This window comes from Pelodiscus sinensis, chromosome 4 (assembly GCF_052426305.1).
Source record: "Pelodiscus sinensis isolate ZL-2025 chromosome 4, ASM5242630v1, whole genome shotgun sequence".
In the NCBI taxonomy this organism is placed as follows: Eukaryota; Metazoa; Chordata; order Testudines; family Trionychidae; genus Pelodiscus; species Pelodiscus sinensis.
Genome location: NC_143055.1, coordinates 55499739 through 55514492, shown reverse-complemented (window position 1 = coordinate 55514492; position 14754 = coordinate 55499739). Strand labels below are relative to the sequence as shown.

The 14754-nt window shown below is 43.8% G+C and overlaps 1 protein-coding gene across 2 annotated transcripts in view; it reads left to right on the top strand.

The window, feature by feature from the left end:
* Positions 1–14754, top strand: part of MTMR7 (myotubularin related protein 7) — a 77358-nt gene that overhangs the window by 39577 nt on the left and 23027 nt on the right. For both annotated transcript variants that reach the window (XM_006128430.5, XM_075930348.2), the window contains 3 exons: positions 2554–2682; positions 3341–3475; positions 10076–10208. In XM_006128430.5, the coding sequence (XP_006128492.3) occupies positions 2554–2682; positions 3341–3475; positions 10076–10208 (397 nt within the window). The remainder of the gene's footprint in view (positions 1–2553; positions 2683–3340; positions 3476–10075; positions 10209–14754) is intronic.

The following is a 14754-nucleotide window of genomic DNA, read 5'->3' as shown; positions in this document are numbered from 1 at the left end:
GTTTTCTTTTGTTTCTAATATACAATGGTTGAATTTCTTTATTATAGAATTGTGGAAAAATTGTGCAGACTGATTTAAGGCATGGGCTCTCCACCTGCCCTTGGGGATGGGACTAGTGTTATAAACAGGGGTCAGGGTGTTGTATCCATCCTTCTCTTCACAAAAGTGTAATGAAGGCAGGAAAAGGAAAAAAAGGGAAGAAAGAATACATGGAAGGAAGTGTAAAGTTATTTTTATTATTTAATTATAAAATTACTATACATCACAATTAAAGAAGCATTGCTCATATATGCATATGTAACACCAACAGGCAGAAGTGAACCTGAGCCCTTTGGAGTTTAGTGTATGAGCCTGCACTCCTGGCTCTCAGCTCATGCTGTAGAGGAAATTCATTCTTTCTGTGTAAGTGGTCTAAGTGCTACTACATGGGACAGAACCCATACATACAAATCAGTGAAATATTTTTTTCATGCCACAGAAACAGGCCTGAATCTGATCTTATTTAATCAGAAGTAATTCCATTGGAGCCACTATTCACTGATGCAAATCTAATTTCTTGTGTAACAATGTTAAAGAATTACAAGAATTCAGTGCTCTCTTCTGACACTGAAAAGAGAACACTATTAAAAGAAATACCTTAATAGAATATTAAGATTGCAAAGTCAAGCTTTTATAAGTTAGGAAATGCCAGAATTAAGGTTGCATGTGTAACTTCATTTCAGCCTCCCTTATGTGTCTAATTACATGATCACATTTTTTCATAAGACACCTGCCTTATCAGAGAATGAGTAGTTATTAAATATTTCTTTTTCTCCTCTGTCAGTTTGTGTCCCCAAATCTTGTTAACCTCACAGTATTCAAACCCTGTACTAAATACACAATTATTAATTTCCTCCTGGGCATTTCTGTGATGCTTATCACATTATCAGGATGCTTTTCAACTATTAATTATTCTTATCACCTTTTGAGAGTAGATGGCATTTTTATTCCCATTGTACAGCTGAAAAACTGAAGCACAGCGATTTAATCTCAAAGTTGTCAAAAGTGTCCATCAATTTTGGATGTCCAGTTAGAGATGCCTAGGAACTGATTTTCTAGAGAACTTAACATTTTGGTTGTTTTTTATATTCCAAGTACAGCTCCTATTGTAGCCATGAGCACTTAGCACTTATGCAGATCTAGTCTCAGGTGTCTCATGTTGGGCACCCAAAAATGAGGAACATACTCATTGACTGTGAACACTTCAGTTTAAATGGCTTTCCCAGTATCACCTAGAAATTCTGTGGCAGATCCCCCAGGGCAGCATTACCTTGAGTCTGTCTTTTGTCTTCCTGGCTATTTCCTTGCACACCTTCTAAATTCTGCGACTGATGAGATAAGGGACCCTACAGACAATAGCCTCCTTTACAATACAATCCTGTTTCTTTCCCAGAACCCTTGTTTATCCCGTGTTCTGAAACAGGCACACAAAGTTACTAGATACCCAAAAACAGAACACTCTGCCTTTTTCTGCTTTGGTTTTACCATCTGTAAAATAGGCATAATAATAATTTCTCATGGAAATCCTGTGAGGGACTGTCACATAGTGAATGTACCACCCTGGCACCACCTCATGCCAGAACGTGATATTGCAGGATTTCTATTCTTATGCTGCCTTCTCCATTGTTCTAGTTCTGCAATGGTCTGCAGCTTCCATGGCCTGGCCTCTTCCCCCCCACAGTGACCTTTCAATTCAATCTTCTTCTGGGGTATCAGAAAAACCCAAACAAAAAACCCAAGAGTTTTTATGCCAGCCCCACAACTCCCTGCTGGTTTTTGGATGTCTTTGCATCTTTTAGTCCCAGCTCCTCTGACAGTAGGTAGGTTGTACTGCAGGCAGCTATCTCTCTCTCCTTAAGATAGAACCCCACCCTTCTTCTGGAGGTGGGTTTGTACTTCAAACAGTATTTCTGGTTTCCCCTTCTTAAAACAGGTACCCCCCTCACCAACCCTCATTTTAGAATCAGGGTCAGACTTGTGATTTAAATTAGCTGTAGGGCATTAGCCAGCTTCTCTATCAACTAGTCTTCTTCCCCCAGTCAATGCTCGGTGGATTCAGCAGTGAAGCTCCTCTTATTAGTGTTTCTACTGTTATGGAGGAGAAGACAAGAGATAAAATAGTCTCCGTCTTAAAGCTTATCCCATGGCTGGCAGAGGAGAGCTTTGTGCCATCCACTTTGCGAAGCTCCGTGTCCTATGCAGGACGTGATGCAGACTGGGGCACCATTTCTTGCAGCTACCATTGGTCAGGAACGGTGATCTGCTGTCAAGGTGAGCTGCAAGCGGCCATACCTGTGGACGTGCAGGTAAATAAAGTGCTGTTGACCCTCCAGGGACTTACCCTGGCAAACGGTGGCCAGCTTATTGTTCACCTCTGTTTTAGGATCCTCAGAGCAAGGGTGGTATGTAATTATGATTTTGTTTTTGTACTGGTGATGGTTACCGTTAACGTTCAGTCTAAGTTCTGTTTGAATAGAAAAAGTAAGCAAACAAACAAATGGTTTCCTTTGGCAGGTCTGTGACTCATACCCTAATGAAGTGTATGTACCAAAATCTGCAACAGCACACATCATTGTGGGGAGCTCTAAATTCCGGAGCAGAAGACGTTTCCCAGCTCTTTCCTACTACTGTAAGGATAACAATGTAAGTGTGGAACTGTGTTTTTGGGTTGAGGGGATGTTCTGTGTAACCCTGGTTCCTTAAATACTCTGCTGCTGTATTTCCCAGCCTGGACACCAACTATCACCCAATAAGTGTATAGTTCTGTGACCCTGCTGATGGGTGCTACTCAGCAAACGATCTTTTCCTGCTGCAACTTTCAATACAAATGAACAGACCATTGAATTTGGCCACACCAGGTTTGAGGTGTTGGATTCTTTCCATTGTCTGGACAAACCCATTTATCAACTCCTCTGACATGCCTGGTTTAAAGTCACAGACTCTAAAGTAGAACATCAATGAAAATCCATAATTTCACTATAGCATTGGTATATATACTTGACAATGATACTATTGACTAGATTGTTGTTTGTTTTCAATTGCTATTTCACAAAGTATATTTTATACAAAAATCATGGCAGTAGTGCTCAGAGTGTGAACATAGGGGTGCCAAAAGTTACATTTACATTCGATTATTAATATTCAGCTACATTTAATTAATAATACTGCTTTGATCTTCCTGTTAGTTGTACATGTAATGGAGCTGTTTTATTCATTTCCTAGTGGTGTTTTGTGAATAATGTTCTGCATTAAATTATTAATCACATTAAATGCACTGGTGGGGGTTATTTGTTTAATGCAGGCCTCAATCTGCAGGAGCAGCCAGCCCTTGTCTGGCTTCAGTGCTCGGTGTCTTGAGGATGAACAAATGCTACAGGCTATTAGAAAGGCAAACCCAGGAAGCAATTTCATATATGTTGTTGACACTCGCCCTAAAGTAAGTATGTTACAATTCTGGCACATATTTAACAACTAGGTTTATGTTGCAAAGTCAGAAAATATGCAAAAGTACAAAGTATGGTGGCCACTAGGGGCTAGATTCTGATCTCAGTTGCTCCCAAGTAAATCCACAGTAATGCTTGTTGGTAAAGTTACTCTGGATCTACCTTGTGAGTCGGAATTCCTGGTTATAAACCTTTGAAAAGCCTCAGTTCACACGTGCTGTATAGAGACTTGCTAGAGCTGAACAGCTAAAATCTCCAAGATTCCATCTCTACTTAGCCTTCTCCATCCCCTCACAGCTCCTAGTGCTGACCGGACAGTGCATATACCATCCTCACAAAGTGACTGGGCCTCTTCCATCCTCTTATAACTCCACCTGGAACTGACCTGAGAACATGCCATTCCAACTTAGTGACTTCACATGCTTCAGCCCGGAGCCAAGGGTTGGCAACAGTTGCTTCAGGCTAAGGTGGGCCCAGGCACTCATACCGAGAGCAGAGAGCCTGTCTCAATGCTGGCACCCAAGCAATGTGGAGGAGTAAAATATCTGATTCAAATGATGAATGAAAAAAGCTGAATCGAGGGCATTGCAGGGGAGGGCTGGGGGACTATATTGGCATAAGGAGCCCAGGAGGAAGAGACTGGTAACAGCTGGGCAAGCAGAGTGGGACTGGACAAAGAGATTGCGACCTGGGTAGGGAAGGGGAGGCTAAGACTGGCTAGTTAGGAAGGCTGGAACTGGTGGGGTGGGAGGCTGGCACTGGGAGCCAGGGAAAGGGGAGTCGGGGACTGGTTGAGCAAAGAAACCTGGGTTGGGAACCATGGTAAGGAGATGGGGACAGGCGGCCGTGGAAAGAAATGGGGGTGGGTTTGGGATGATTCTTGAAGGTTGTTTGTTATTACTGAGAGGCTATATCCCTTTGCTTGTGTTAGGCAGAACACTCCTGTTTAATTCAAAAGGAGAGATAAATTTGAATTCAATAGATTGTTTATATCCTCTTAGCAAGGCATGCTGAGACTTGTCCTAAAAACATTGTGCAGACAAATTCTTTTATGTTGTTCACTGACACTGAAAGTTTAGTAGATGGGTATTTAGTGCACTTGCTGCATACTTTTTAAATGTATCTCTGCGAGTTAAAAGAAGTTTACATATTAGAGTTCTGGGATTTGATTAGCAAGGCATCCAGCTCCCCACCTTAGACTGCTAAGTCCAATATTTTGGTGCCATTTCAGAGCACAATGATAGGGGACAGAGCAGTCCCAGTCACTCTCATGTGAGGGGAAGAGAGAGGCCTGGAGTGGGTGGAAGGCTCCATCTTCTCATAGATTCATAAAGGGTGTGTCTAAACTACAGGATTTTTTCAAAAAAAGTAGCCTTTTTTCAAAAAAACTTCCCCTGCATCTAGACTGCTGCCGCATTCTTTCGAAAGAAAATTGAAAGAATGTGGCAGTTTTTTCAATCGTGGAAAACCTCATTTTACAAGGAATAATGCCTTTTTTCGGGGCCGGCGCTCCCCCCCCCCACCGAGTGCCGCGCGCCCGGGGCCGGCGCTCCCCCCCTCCCGCAGAGTGCCGCGTGCCCGGGGCTGGCGCTCCCCCCCACCGCGCGCCCGGGGCCGGCGCTCCCCCCGCCGAGCGCCGCGCGCCCAGGGCCGGGGCCGGCGTTCCCCCCTACCCCCTCCCACCGAGTGCCGTGCGCCCGGCGCTCCCCCCGCCAAGTGCGCTCCCCCCGCAAGCGCCCGTGCGCCATGTACCCGGGGCCAGGCCAGCCCCGAGCACCTGGCGGGCGCATTGAAATGCCCCTGCGGGCGCCATGGCGCCCGCGGGCACCGTGTTGGGGACCACGGGTCTAGACACTCTCTTTTGAATGAGGCTTTTTTGAAAGATTCTTTCGAAAAAGCCTCTTTCGAAAGAGGCTTGTAGTCTAGACATACCCAGAATCCTAGGATTGGAAGATGCCTCAGGAGATCATCAAGTTCAACTCCCTGCCCAAAGCAGGACCAACCCCAACTAACTCATCCTAGCCAGGGCCAGGCTTTAAAATTAAAAACCAGAATTAAAAACCTCTAGGGATGGAGATTCTACCACCTCCCTAGTAACCCATTCTAGTGCTTCACCATTGTCCTAGGGAAATAGTTTTTCCCATATTCAATCTACACCTCCTCCTTCAGCTTGAGACCATTGTTCCTCGTTCTGCCATCTGTCACTACTGAGAACAGCTTCTCTCCATCCTCTTTGGAACTCTCCTTCAGGTAGTTGCAGGCTGCTATGAAATCCCCCCTCGTTCTTCTCTTCTGTAGACTAAATAAACCCAAATCCTTCAGCCTCTCCTTGTAACTCATGTGCTCCAGCCCCCTAATCATTTTTGTTGCCCTTCACTGGACTTTCCTCCAGTGCATCCACATCCTTTCTGTAACAGGGGGCCCAGAATTGGACACAATACCAGTGCCGAATAAAGGAGAATAAAGGGGAAAAATTGAGAAAACAAACAAAAAAAGAATAATGGATAATCGAATTACAGCTGGGCAACGATTCACCCAGATGTGGATATGGAAAAAGCAGAGGGAAGGAAAAACAACACATTATGACCTATTACATTTTTTAATTTATTTATGAAAAACGGGGCCACCTTTCCAGTCTATACAGATAGAATGGGAATAGCCTTCTGTGTTCCTTGTCTTATAATCCAGAAATCTAAAAGGCTATAGAATTATGTGACTGTTCTGAGAGAAGAACTAAAAGGAATAATGGTGGCAGTAACTTGTGCTGGCACTGACCTGGATAAGAAATGGGCATACGGCTGCAGCTGTTATTTTAAGCAATTCCTTGTCAGGCATAGTGCTAATCACATCAAGGACGTCAGAAAGCAGAAATGACATGAGTGAAAAAATGTTCCGAAATATGGAAGCAACGTGAGCAGGGATCTGTGTAACAACAGCATAGATTCCAGTTGTATTGGAATACCTGAAATGAGAAGGCTGACAGCAAAACATACTCTCCAAAATGAGGAGATAGATATTAAGATATTCTTAAGCACACAAGAATTCAAAAGTGTGATCATGAAATGAAGGAGTGTGTGAAGGAATGGCTAGAACTATGGACTGGGGTGGGGGGGAGGACAGAGTTTTTGTGATGTGTGCTCAGATTGAAGATAATACTGTACTCCATCTCCATGGTAGAAAAAGTGAAGTAGTTATTTTTAGAGTGTTAGCAAATATTGTGCCTTAAACATTTAGTTCAACTTATCAGTAAGACAAAGGGTGCAAAACCAAATAAACTGTTAATCTGTTCTATGGCAATGTAGTGGGCAATGTTCTACGGAAAGAAGGTCTCTGTATGAAATATTGAGTTGGTTTGGAATCAGAGTGAGAATGCTCGAGAAATGAAATATTTTCCCCTCCCAACATAAGCTATGCTGCATTTTCTTAAGGATACTAGAGTGAATGAATTAATGCAGCAAGTCCAGGGGTGCTGGGGATCAGCCCTGGCATGAATTAAGCACTGTGTGCAGACCTAGTGTTACTGTGTTTAGTGGACAAGTGTCTGGACACTAGAAAGAAATTATTCAAAGGGATTCAGGGACTAGGATACACTTAGGGTGTGTCTAGACTACATGGCTCCATCGACGGAGCCATGTAGATGAGGCAGGACGACAAAGGGCGGCGGCTTTGCTCGTGTGTCCCTGGTCTGCTGGGGGGGGGGGGTCCAGCGGCTTTGCTGGACCCCCCAGCAGACCAGGGGGACAGGAGCAAAGCCGCCCAGGTAGCGGGGGTCTCGCTGCCTTGGCGGCTTTGCTCCCGGGCAAACGAGCAAAGCCGCCCAGGCGGCGGCTTTGCTTGGGTGTCTCTGGTCTGCTGGGGGGGGGGGGGGTCCAGCGGCTTTGCTGGATCCCCCCCAGCAGACCAGGGAGACCGGGAGAAGCTTTTCTCGCCCCGGAGGACACATAAGTCGGATCCGCGTAAGTCGGGGACTGCCTGTAGATGCATAAGACACAGCTCAAAGCTATCTAGTTCAGACCTGTGGCCTGTTTTCTAATATAGATTTCAAATTGGAAGTGAAAATTGAACACTTTTCACTTCATATTACACATCTTTTCAACTGAGAATTTCAAAATGCTTGTTTTTTATATGGGAATAATATGTATCAATAATCCCATTTTACATTTTGGGAAGTGCGGGATAGAGATTTTTATTAACTCTCCAAGGCTAGAGCACAAGTAAAAAGAAGATCAGGATTTTGCCTTTGGGTCTGCCAACTTTAAGTTCAGTACACTTTCCACAGGATACTACTGCCTCTGATTAGATGTTCGATGGTGCTTTTGATTGCATTCCAAATAGAATTTTCAGTTTAATCAGAATCTCAGTATTAATTTCTTTTCAATTGCAGGTGAGTATTCTTTGTGGTCTCATGCAAGTGAAGTCAGCGTGAGCTGAACAAGGAAGAGTTACTATGACTGCTTCCTTACTTTTTTTCTCTTTTTTCCTGAACTTTAAGAAAATGTGTTTTCTTGTCTTTTTGGTACATTGGACAACCCAGCTATAGCCATGGAAGCTTAATGATCAAGGAAGGATTACTACACTTACAAACATGAAGTGGTAGAGTGGTCAATAGGACACTTTTGCTTATATTCTACAGTTAAAGGCATTGTCCAGTAACTGATAAAAAAATAAAATTAGGTCACTATGTATGTATATGTAAGAATAAATAAAACCTATGACCTTGCAGCGGTGGCCTAGAAAAATATGTGTGGTATATGTGCTCAGGTTCAACTCTGAATGTGAATCCCACAGCATGGGGGACAGAAATGAAAGCCATAATAACACAATATAATCTGATGTAACTAAATAGGTCCATGATCTCAATCTATCTAAACAGTTGTGTTGTGCATGAAAACCATTTTAGTTTTCACATGCTGATAACGTGGTAAGATCTGAACATTTATTGTTGATTTAAATCACTCTGTACTGCACAATACATCATCTTTGTATCATATGAAACTACTTAAACATTGTTGTGAGACTATAAAGTTTCAAAGGGACAGTTCTTGATGGTGGGATTTGAGAGAATTTCTGATGTTGGATGTCTTTGCCTTTTCCTTAAGCTATTTTGATAGTATTAGTTTCCTTGCCCTACAAATTGTCCTGAATGGTCCATGTAGTCTGGAACCCATCTGCTGCTAGCCAATCCAGTTTTAGGGTGCAGAGACGGATATTGCCAGGGAGAGAAGGAAGGGTAAAGAAGATATTTTGGGAAAAGAGAGTGGGGTTGGGCAGAAGAATATTCAAGAAAAAGTTGAAGTGTGCTTGGGACAATGACAGCATAGCATAAACTAGGTTGGCCTTGTTTCTAGTGTGAACAGGGTTGCTTTAAATGGGGGCCTATATACTTTGATGATAGCGCTGTAGTAGCTATGAAAGACAGGAAAAATATGCCTGTGTGTCTTTCTTTCTCCCTCTTCTGCCATCTGACAAATTTAAGTGTATGTATTAAACTTAACTTTGCATTCTCCTGATTCCTAAGTGCTTAATTATGCAAACTTAACATTCATAGAGTTGAAGACCAGAAGTGGCCACTAGCTCATCTAGTCTGAACTCCTTTATATCACAGGCTTGAACCCAACAACCAAAACTACACGAACATAGATTTTAATAAGGAATAGTTATTAGCTTAATTTTATTCCTTTGCTGAGTTGAACACAAATGAATTATGAGATTTCAGCAAGATCCTATTAGACTATATACAAATGGAGCTTATACAGAAATGAGGATCAACATCCCTGAGATACAGTTTATTATAGACTATTTTTAGTCCTCAGGGCCTGGTTAAATCTTAGGTGTTTCATGCTATAAAGACAAGCCAGGAGGAGTAAATGTTTCTGGCCATAATGAGAGGGCTGGATTGAAACTATTGGGAAGAGTCACTTCAGATCCAACTTGCCTCCACCATACTTTGCACCCTCTTCTTCTTCACCCTCTCTGAGCCACTTATTTAGGTACCTGTGCATGTCCAGAGGTCAAGCCACAGACGGGAAGGACTGGCATGGCTGCCTGAAGCTGTTGACCCTCAGAATGTGGAACCTCTTTTGATAGTCAGGGTTCAGAGGCTTGGAATGGGCTCATTTGCATGAGGGGAATGAGGGTCAAAAAGTAGGGAGAAAGGTTTGAGCACCTCATAACCAAGGGCGAGCTAAGGGCATTTGCCTTGTGCGTGTAGAATCCTGAGGATGTTGCATACTCATCACTACCAGGGGGTAAGCTGCAAAGCTGTACTCTCCTCAGCCAACAGCTGGTTTGATTATTGTTTAAAAATGTTGAAATTCTAGCAGCTTCACTCAGTATGTAGTGTTAGTCCTTGAAGGTGTCTGTCCATTTATGAGTGACTGAAATAAAAGCCTTAAGGGTTGCAGCATCCTCCTAAAAATGTGTAATTACTAGACTGTATGAGTAAAATGAAGACATTCAGTTACAAGCTTGGAAATTTTAAATAGCTTAATTAACACCTTTTTATTGTCTTCAGCACAATAGGATGAGAGCTGTCTTTTGAGCATAGCCAGTTCCCTGTTCTCTATCTCACAGTCTTTTTCTAACCTTTTCAGCTCAATGCAATGGCAAACAGGGCAGCAGGGAAAGGATATGAGAGTGAAGACAATTACTCCAACATCAAGTTTCAGTTCATTGGCATTGAGAACATCCATGTCATGAGGAACAGTCTGCAAAAAATGCTAGAAGGTAAAATTTTCTTGATATTCATATACCGAGAAGTGGCCTAACTTTTCTATCAGGCAGGTGTAAATCTGGAGTAATTTCCTCTGAAGTTACTTGTATTTCATTTGCAATACTGGTGAGAGAAGAGAAACAGGACTATTGTTATTGTACAGTATGTATCTCCCTGCTTCCTCAAACACTTGTGCCACGTATCATCATCCAAAGAAGAACATTCTCTTGGTTACAAAAGGACATTTCACATCCTAGGTGAAATCCGGTGCCAAGGAAGACAGTGGCAAAACTCCAAATATTTTGACTAGGGCCAAGATTACCAAAATTCACCAGTTTTCTTTTTTTTTTAATAACTTGGTGTTTAAAGTTTTTTTTTTTAAACTGAAACTTGTTAATCACAATTGAAATCACAAATTTACGCATTTCTTTAAAAAATAATAACCTTTGCTTAGGTATTAGTGGGCAATTTATGCTGGGGTTTGTTTGAACTCATAAAGCACATGACTTTGATTTTATAATTTAATTGGCAAATGGGGAGTTCATAACTTTTAAATTGTAAATGCTAAATTCTTCTTATGTTTTGTACAGCGCAAGTCACATGAGTCCTGACTGTGCTATCCTTAACCATACAAGTGGAACCCTTACATGTGCACACACAAGTAATCCCATGGAAACTGGAGTCATTCTCATGAAATTGCAAATAAAGCATGGGATTTAAATATCCCGTGCTTCATTAGCATGTTCCTGGCTCGTCACCATTTTAGAAATTGACTAGCCCAAAGTAACTGCTCGCGTCTACATGCGGCAGTGAAACAGGATTCCAAATTAAAGCCCTAAATCAAATTAGCTGGTATTCCTCTTGCAATGAGGTTTACCAGCTAATTCGATTTAGGGCTTTAATTCGGAATCCGGTTTCACTGCCGCGGGCAGTTACTTCGGGCTAGTCAATTTCTAAAATGGCAACCGGCCAGGAACATGCTAATGAAGCACGGGATATTTAAATCCCGCACTTCATTTGCAATTTTGGTCACCCTCATTAGCCTCCTTAGATAGAACTAGGGGGCTAGTGTAGACATACACTTAGGGAGGTGGCGGAGAAGGGGGGGGCAGCGTGCAAAAGAGCTGACCCCGCTCCCCCTTCCTTCTTTTCTCTCTCCTCCCCTTGTGTCTGGCCCGAAGCCAGTTTTAACTGTCAGCGCCCTTTTCCATGCCGGCACCCCTGTTCTCCCTGGGTCTACCTGCCTGCTGGTTTGCACGCTGGCTGAGGCGCGCCTGCGCCCAGAGGGCGGTCCTCTGTGCACCGCCTCTGCACAAGCGCCACAGGCCCAGAACAGCGGTGGCCTGGGAGCTCATTGCCGCCGGCGGAGCTAGTGTGTGTGGGGGAAGTAGGGCCCCCGTCACACCCTTCCACAGTACCTTAAAACCTTCTCCTGGAGGAAAGGTTATCCCATGGAAAGTTTGGTTGCGGTAGCTCTTATATAGGCTGTGTCTAGACTACATGGCTCCGTCGATGGAGCCATGTAGATTAGGATTATAGGCAAAGGCAAATGAAGCCGCGATTTAAATGATCGCGGCTTCATTTAAATTTACATGGCTGCCGCGCTGAGTCGACAAACAGCTGATCAGCTGTTTGTCTGTTCAGCGCGCTAGTCTGGACGCTCCCCTGCCGACATCAAAGCCCTTTGTCGGCAGCCCCGTTATTCCTCGTGGGATGAGGTTTACCGGGGCTGCCGACAAGGGGCTTTGATGTCGGCAGGGGAGCATCCAGACTAGCGCGCTGAGTGGACAAACAGCTAATCAGCTGTTTGGCGGCTCAGCGCGGCAGCCATGTAAATGTAAATGAAGCCGCGATCATTTAAATCGCGGCTTCATTTGCCTTTGCCAAAACAACAAATCTACATGGCTCCGTCGACGGAGTCATGTAGTTTAGACGTACCCATAGTGTTCAAGTTATTAGAGCACAAACATACAAACATTCTCCTTTATATATTAGATTCCCCAGATCTAGCTCTGTATATTTGAATTTCTTGAATATGTGTGATTGGTTTGCATTTTGGAAAAGATAAAGCAAATGAGTAAGATATTAAACTCTAGAATTAACTATTGCTGGAGCATGTGTGTTGGGTGAATTACAGACTACACCTGAACCAACAGCTGATCAGTTTTCTAAAACTTCTAGGCTGTGTCTACACTGGCATGAATTTCCGGAAATGCTTAAAACAGAATAGTTTTCGTTATAAGTATTTCCGGAAAAAGAGCTTCTACATTGGCAGGCTGCTTTTCCGGAAAAAGGGCTTTTTCCGGAAAAGCATCTGTGGCCAATGTAGACGCGCTTTTCCGGAAAAGAGCCCCGATCGTCATTTTCGCGATCAGGGCTTTTTTCCGGAAAAGACTACTGGGCTGTCTACACTGGCCCTTTTCCGGAACAGTGTTCCGGAATAAGGACTTGTGCCCGAGCGGGAGCAGTGTGGCTTTTCCGGAATAGCGGCTGATTTTGTACAGTAGAGCGTCGTTGCTTTTCCGGAAATTCAAGGGCCAGTGTAGACAGCTCGCAGCTAATTCCGGAAAAGCGGCTGATTTTCCGGAATAAGTGGCCCAGTGTAGACACAGCCCTAAAGTAGAGTGCATTGCCTTAGTATCATCTTGTGGTGACAAAAGTATGAATCATGGTAGTGAGATTTGGTTCCAAAAGAAAGACACAGCCTTTTAGCCAGACACAAAGGCAAGAAAAGCTCCCTGTACTATTCACTTTTCATGGGTATCACAGTCATAATTACTTTCCTATGTGTGGTGCAGCATAGAAGCCTGCTGCACACCACTCTCAGTCTGCAGACTGACACAAGAGTGGAGGTGAGGCCATGACTCTCCCTCTCCACCCCCAGTTTGGACACAGTACAGTTTGGCACCCTCAGGACCTGAGGGTCTGGTACAAGAGTTTGCTAGACCAGGGAGCTCGGGTCTCCGGGCTTTCCTGGGGCTCGCCTCCTGGTCTCTGGCCCCAGTCAATGCACTGCCCCTGCTCTGAGTGACATGGCTCCTCTGCCCCCAGCCTCCGGGACTCTGCTGCCTGCTCCACTCTGACTGTTGGCCCTCCACTGCTGGCGCCACTCTGAATGCTGGCCCAGCTCTGTTTGGTGGTGCTCTCTGCCCGTGGCCAAAGGTTCTACTCTAGCCAACAGCCCACTGGTAGGACTCCACCACCAGACCAGCTCCCCTCCCAGCCACTGGCAACCTTGGGGTTTAGGGCTCTCTGGTCCAGAGGTTTTCTGGTCCAGCCACATTCTGGAAAGTCCGGGATCAGACAGCTTCCACCTGTGCATCCTCAGGGCAGTTTGGAGGCACTGTAGCCTTTCCTGGCCTGTAAAAATGCTGTTTGATTAGAGGGAGAAGCTCCTTGCACATAGGTATTGGGTTTTGTTTTTGCCTCTGGGTGCTTTTGAAGATATGAGTATGTGATGGGGGAGGGAGACTCTGCCAGTTTGTGGGGGAAGCTATTTTCAGCATATTTATATGTGTTTTTCATATTCTAAAAACTCTCAGAGTGTAACTTTAAAACAAGTAGTTCTGTGGCACCTTAGAATCTAACAAAAACATATAGGCTGTGTCTACATTGGCAAGATTTTGCGCAAAAACTTTCTGCCTGTCTACACTGGCCATGAGTTCTTGCACAAGAACACTGACATTCTAATGTAAGAAATCAATGCTTCTTGTGCAAGAACTATGACGCTCCCACTCAGGAATAAGCCCTCTTGTGCAAGTGTTCTTGTGCAAGAGGCCAGTGTAGACAGGCAACATTAATTTCTTGCGCAAGAAAGCCCGATGGTTAAAATGGCCATCGGAGCTTTCTTGCACAAGAGAGCATCTACACTGGCACAGATGCTTTTGCACAAAAGCACATCTCTTGCGGAAAAGCACGTGCCCGTTTAGACGCTGTCTTGCTCAAATACTCTAACGCAAAAACTCTTGCGTTAAAGAGTATTTGCGCAAAATCTTGCCAATGTAGACGTAGCCATATAGTATCATGAGCTTTTGTTGGCAAAACCCACCCGTTCTTTTGAAAAAGTGGATTTTGCCCATGAAAGTTCATGATACTATGTATATTTTTGTTAGTTTCTGAGCCCTGGTCTACACTAGCACGTTATTTCGAAATAACCCCTCTTAGATTGAATTTGTAAGTGGAACATCCACAATTCTAAACCCGTTATTTTGAAATCACAGGCTGCTTATTGTGAAATCTATTCTCTTGGTTTCCTGGGGAAATAATGCTAATTTTGAAATAGCGTTAGTATGGACAGGCCAGTGCCACTATTTTGAAATAACTAATCCCTACTGCATCCTGGGGCTCTAAGGGTACTTCTACACATTGGAGATATTTCAGGATACTTTGGTATCCCGAAATAGCTACCCTGCATCTTAGAAATGTGCCTGTTATTTTGAAATATTTTTTGAAATAACGGGCATGCTATTTCGCCATCCCTGGAAACCTCATTGCTCGAGGGTTAAGAGATGGCTTGAAATAGCACATTATTTCAAAATTTGGCACTGTGTAGACAGTGCC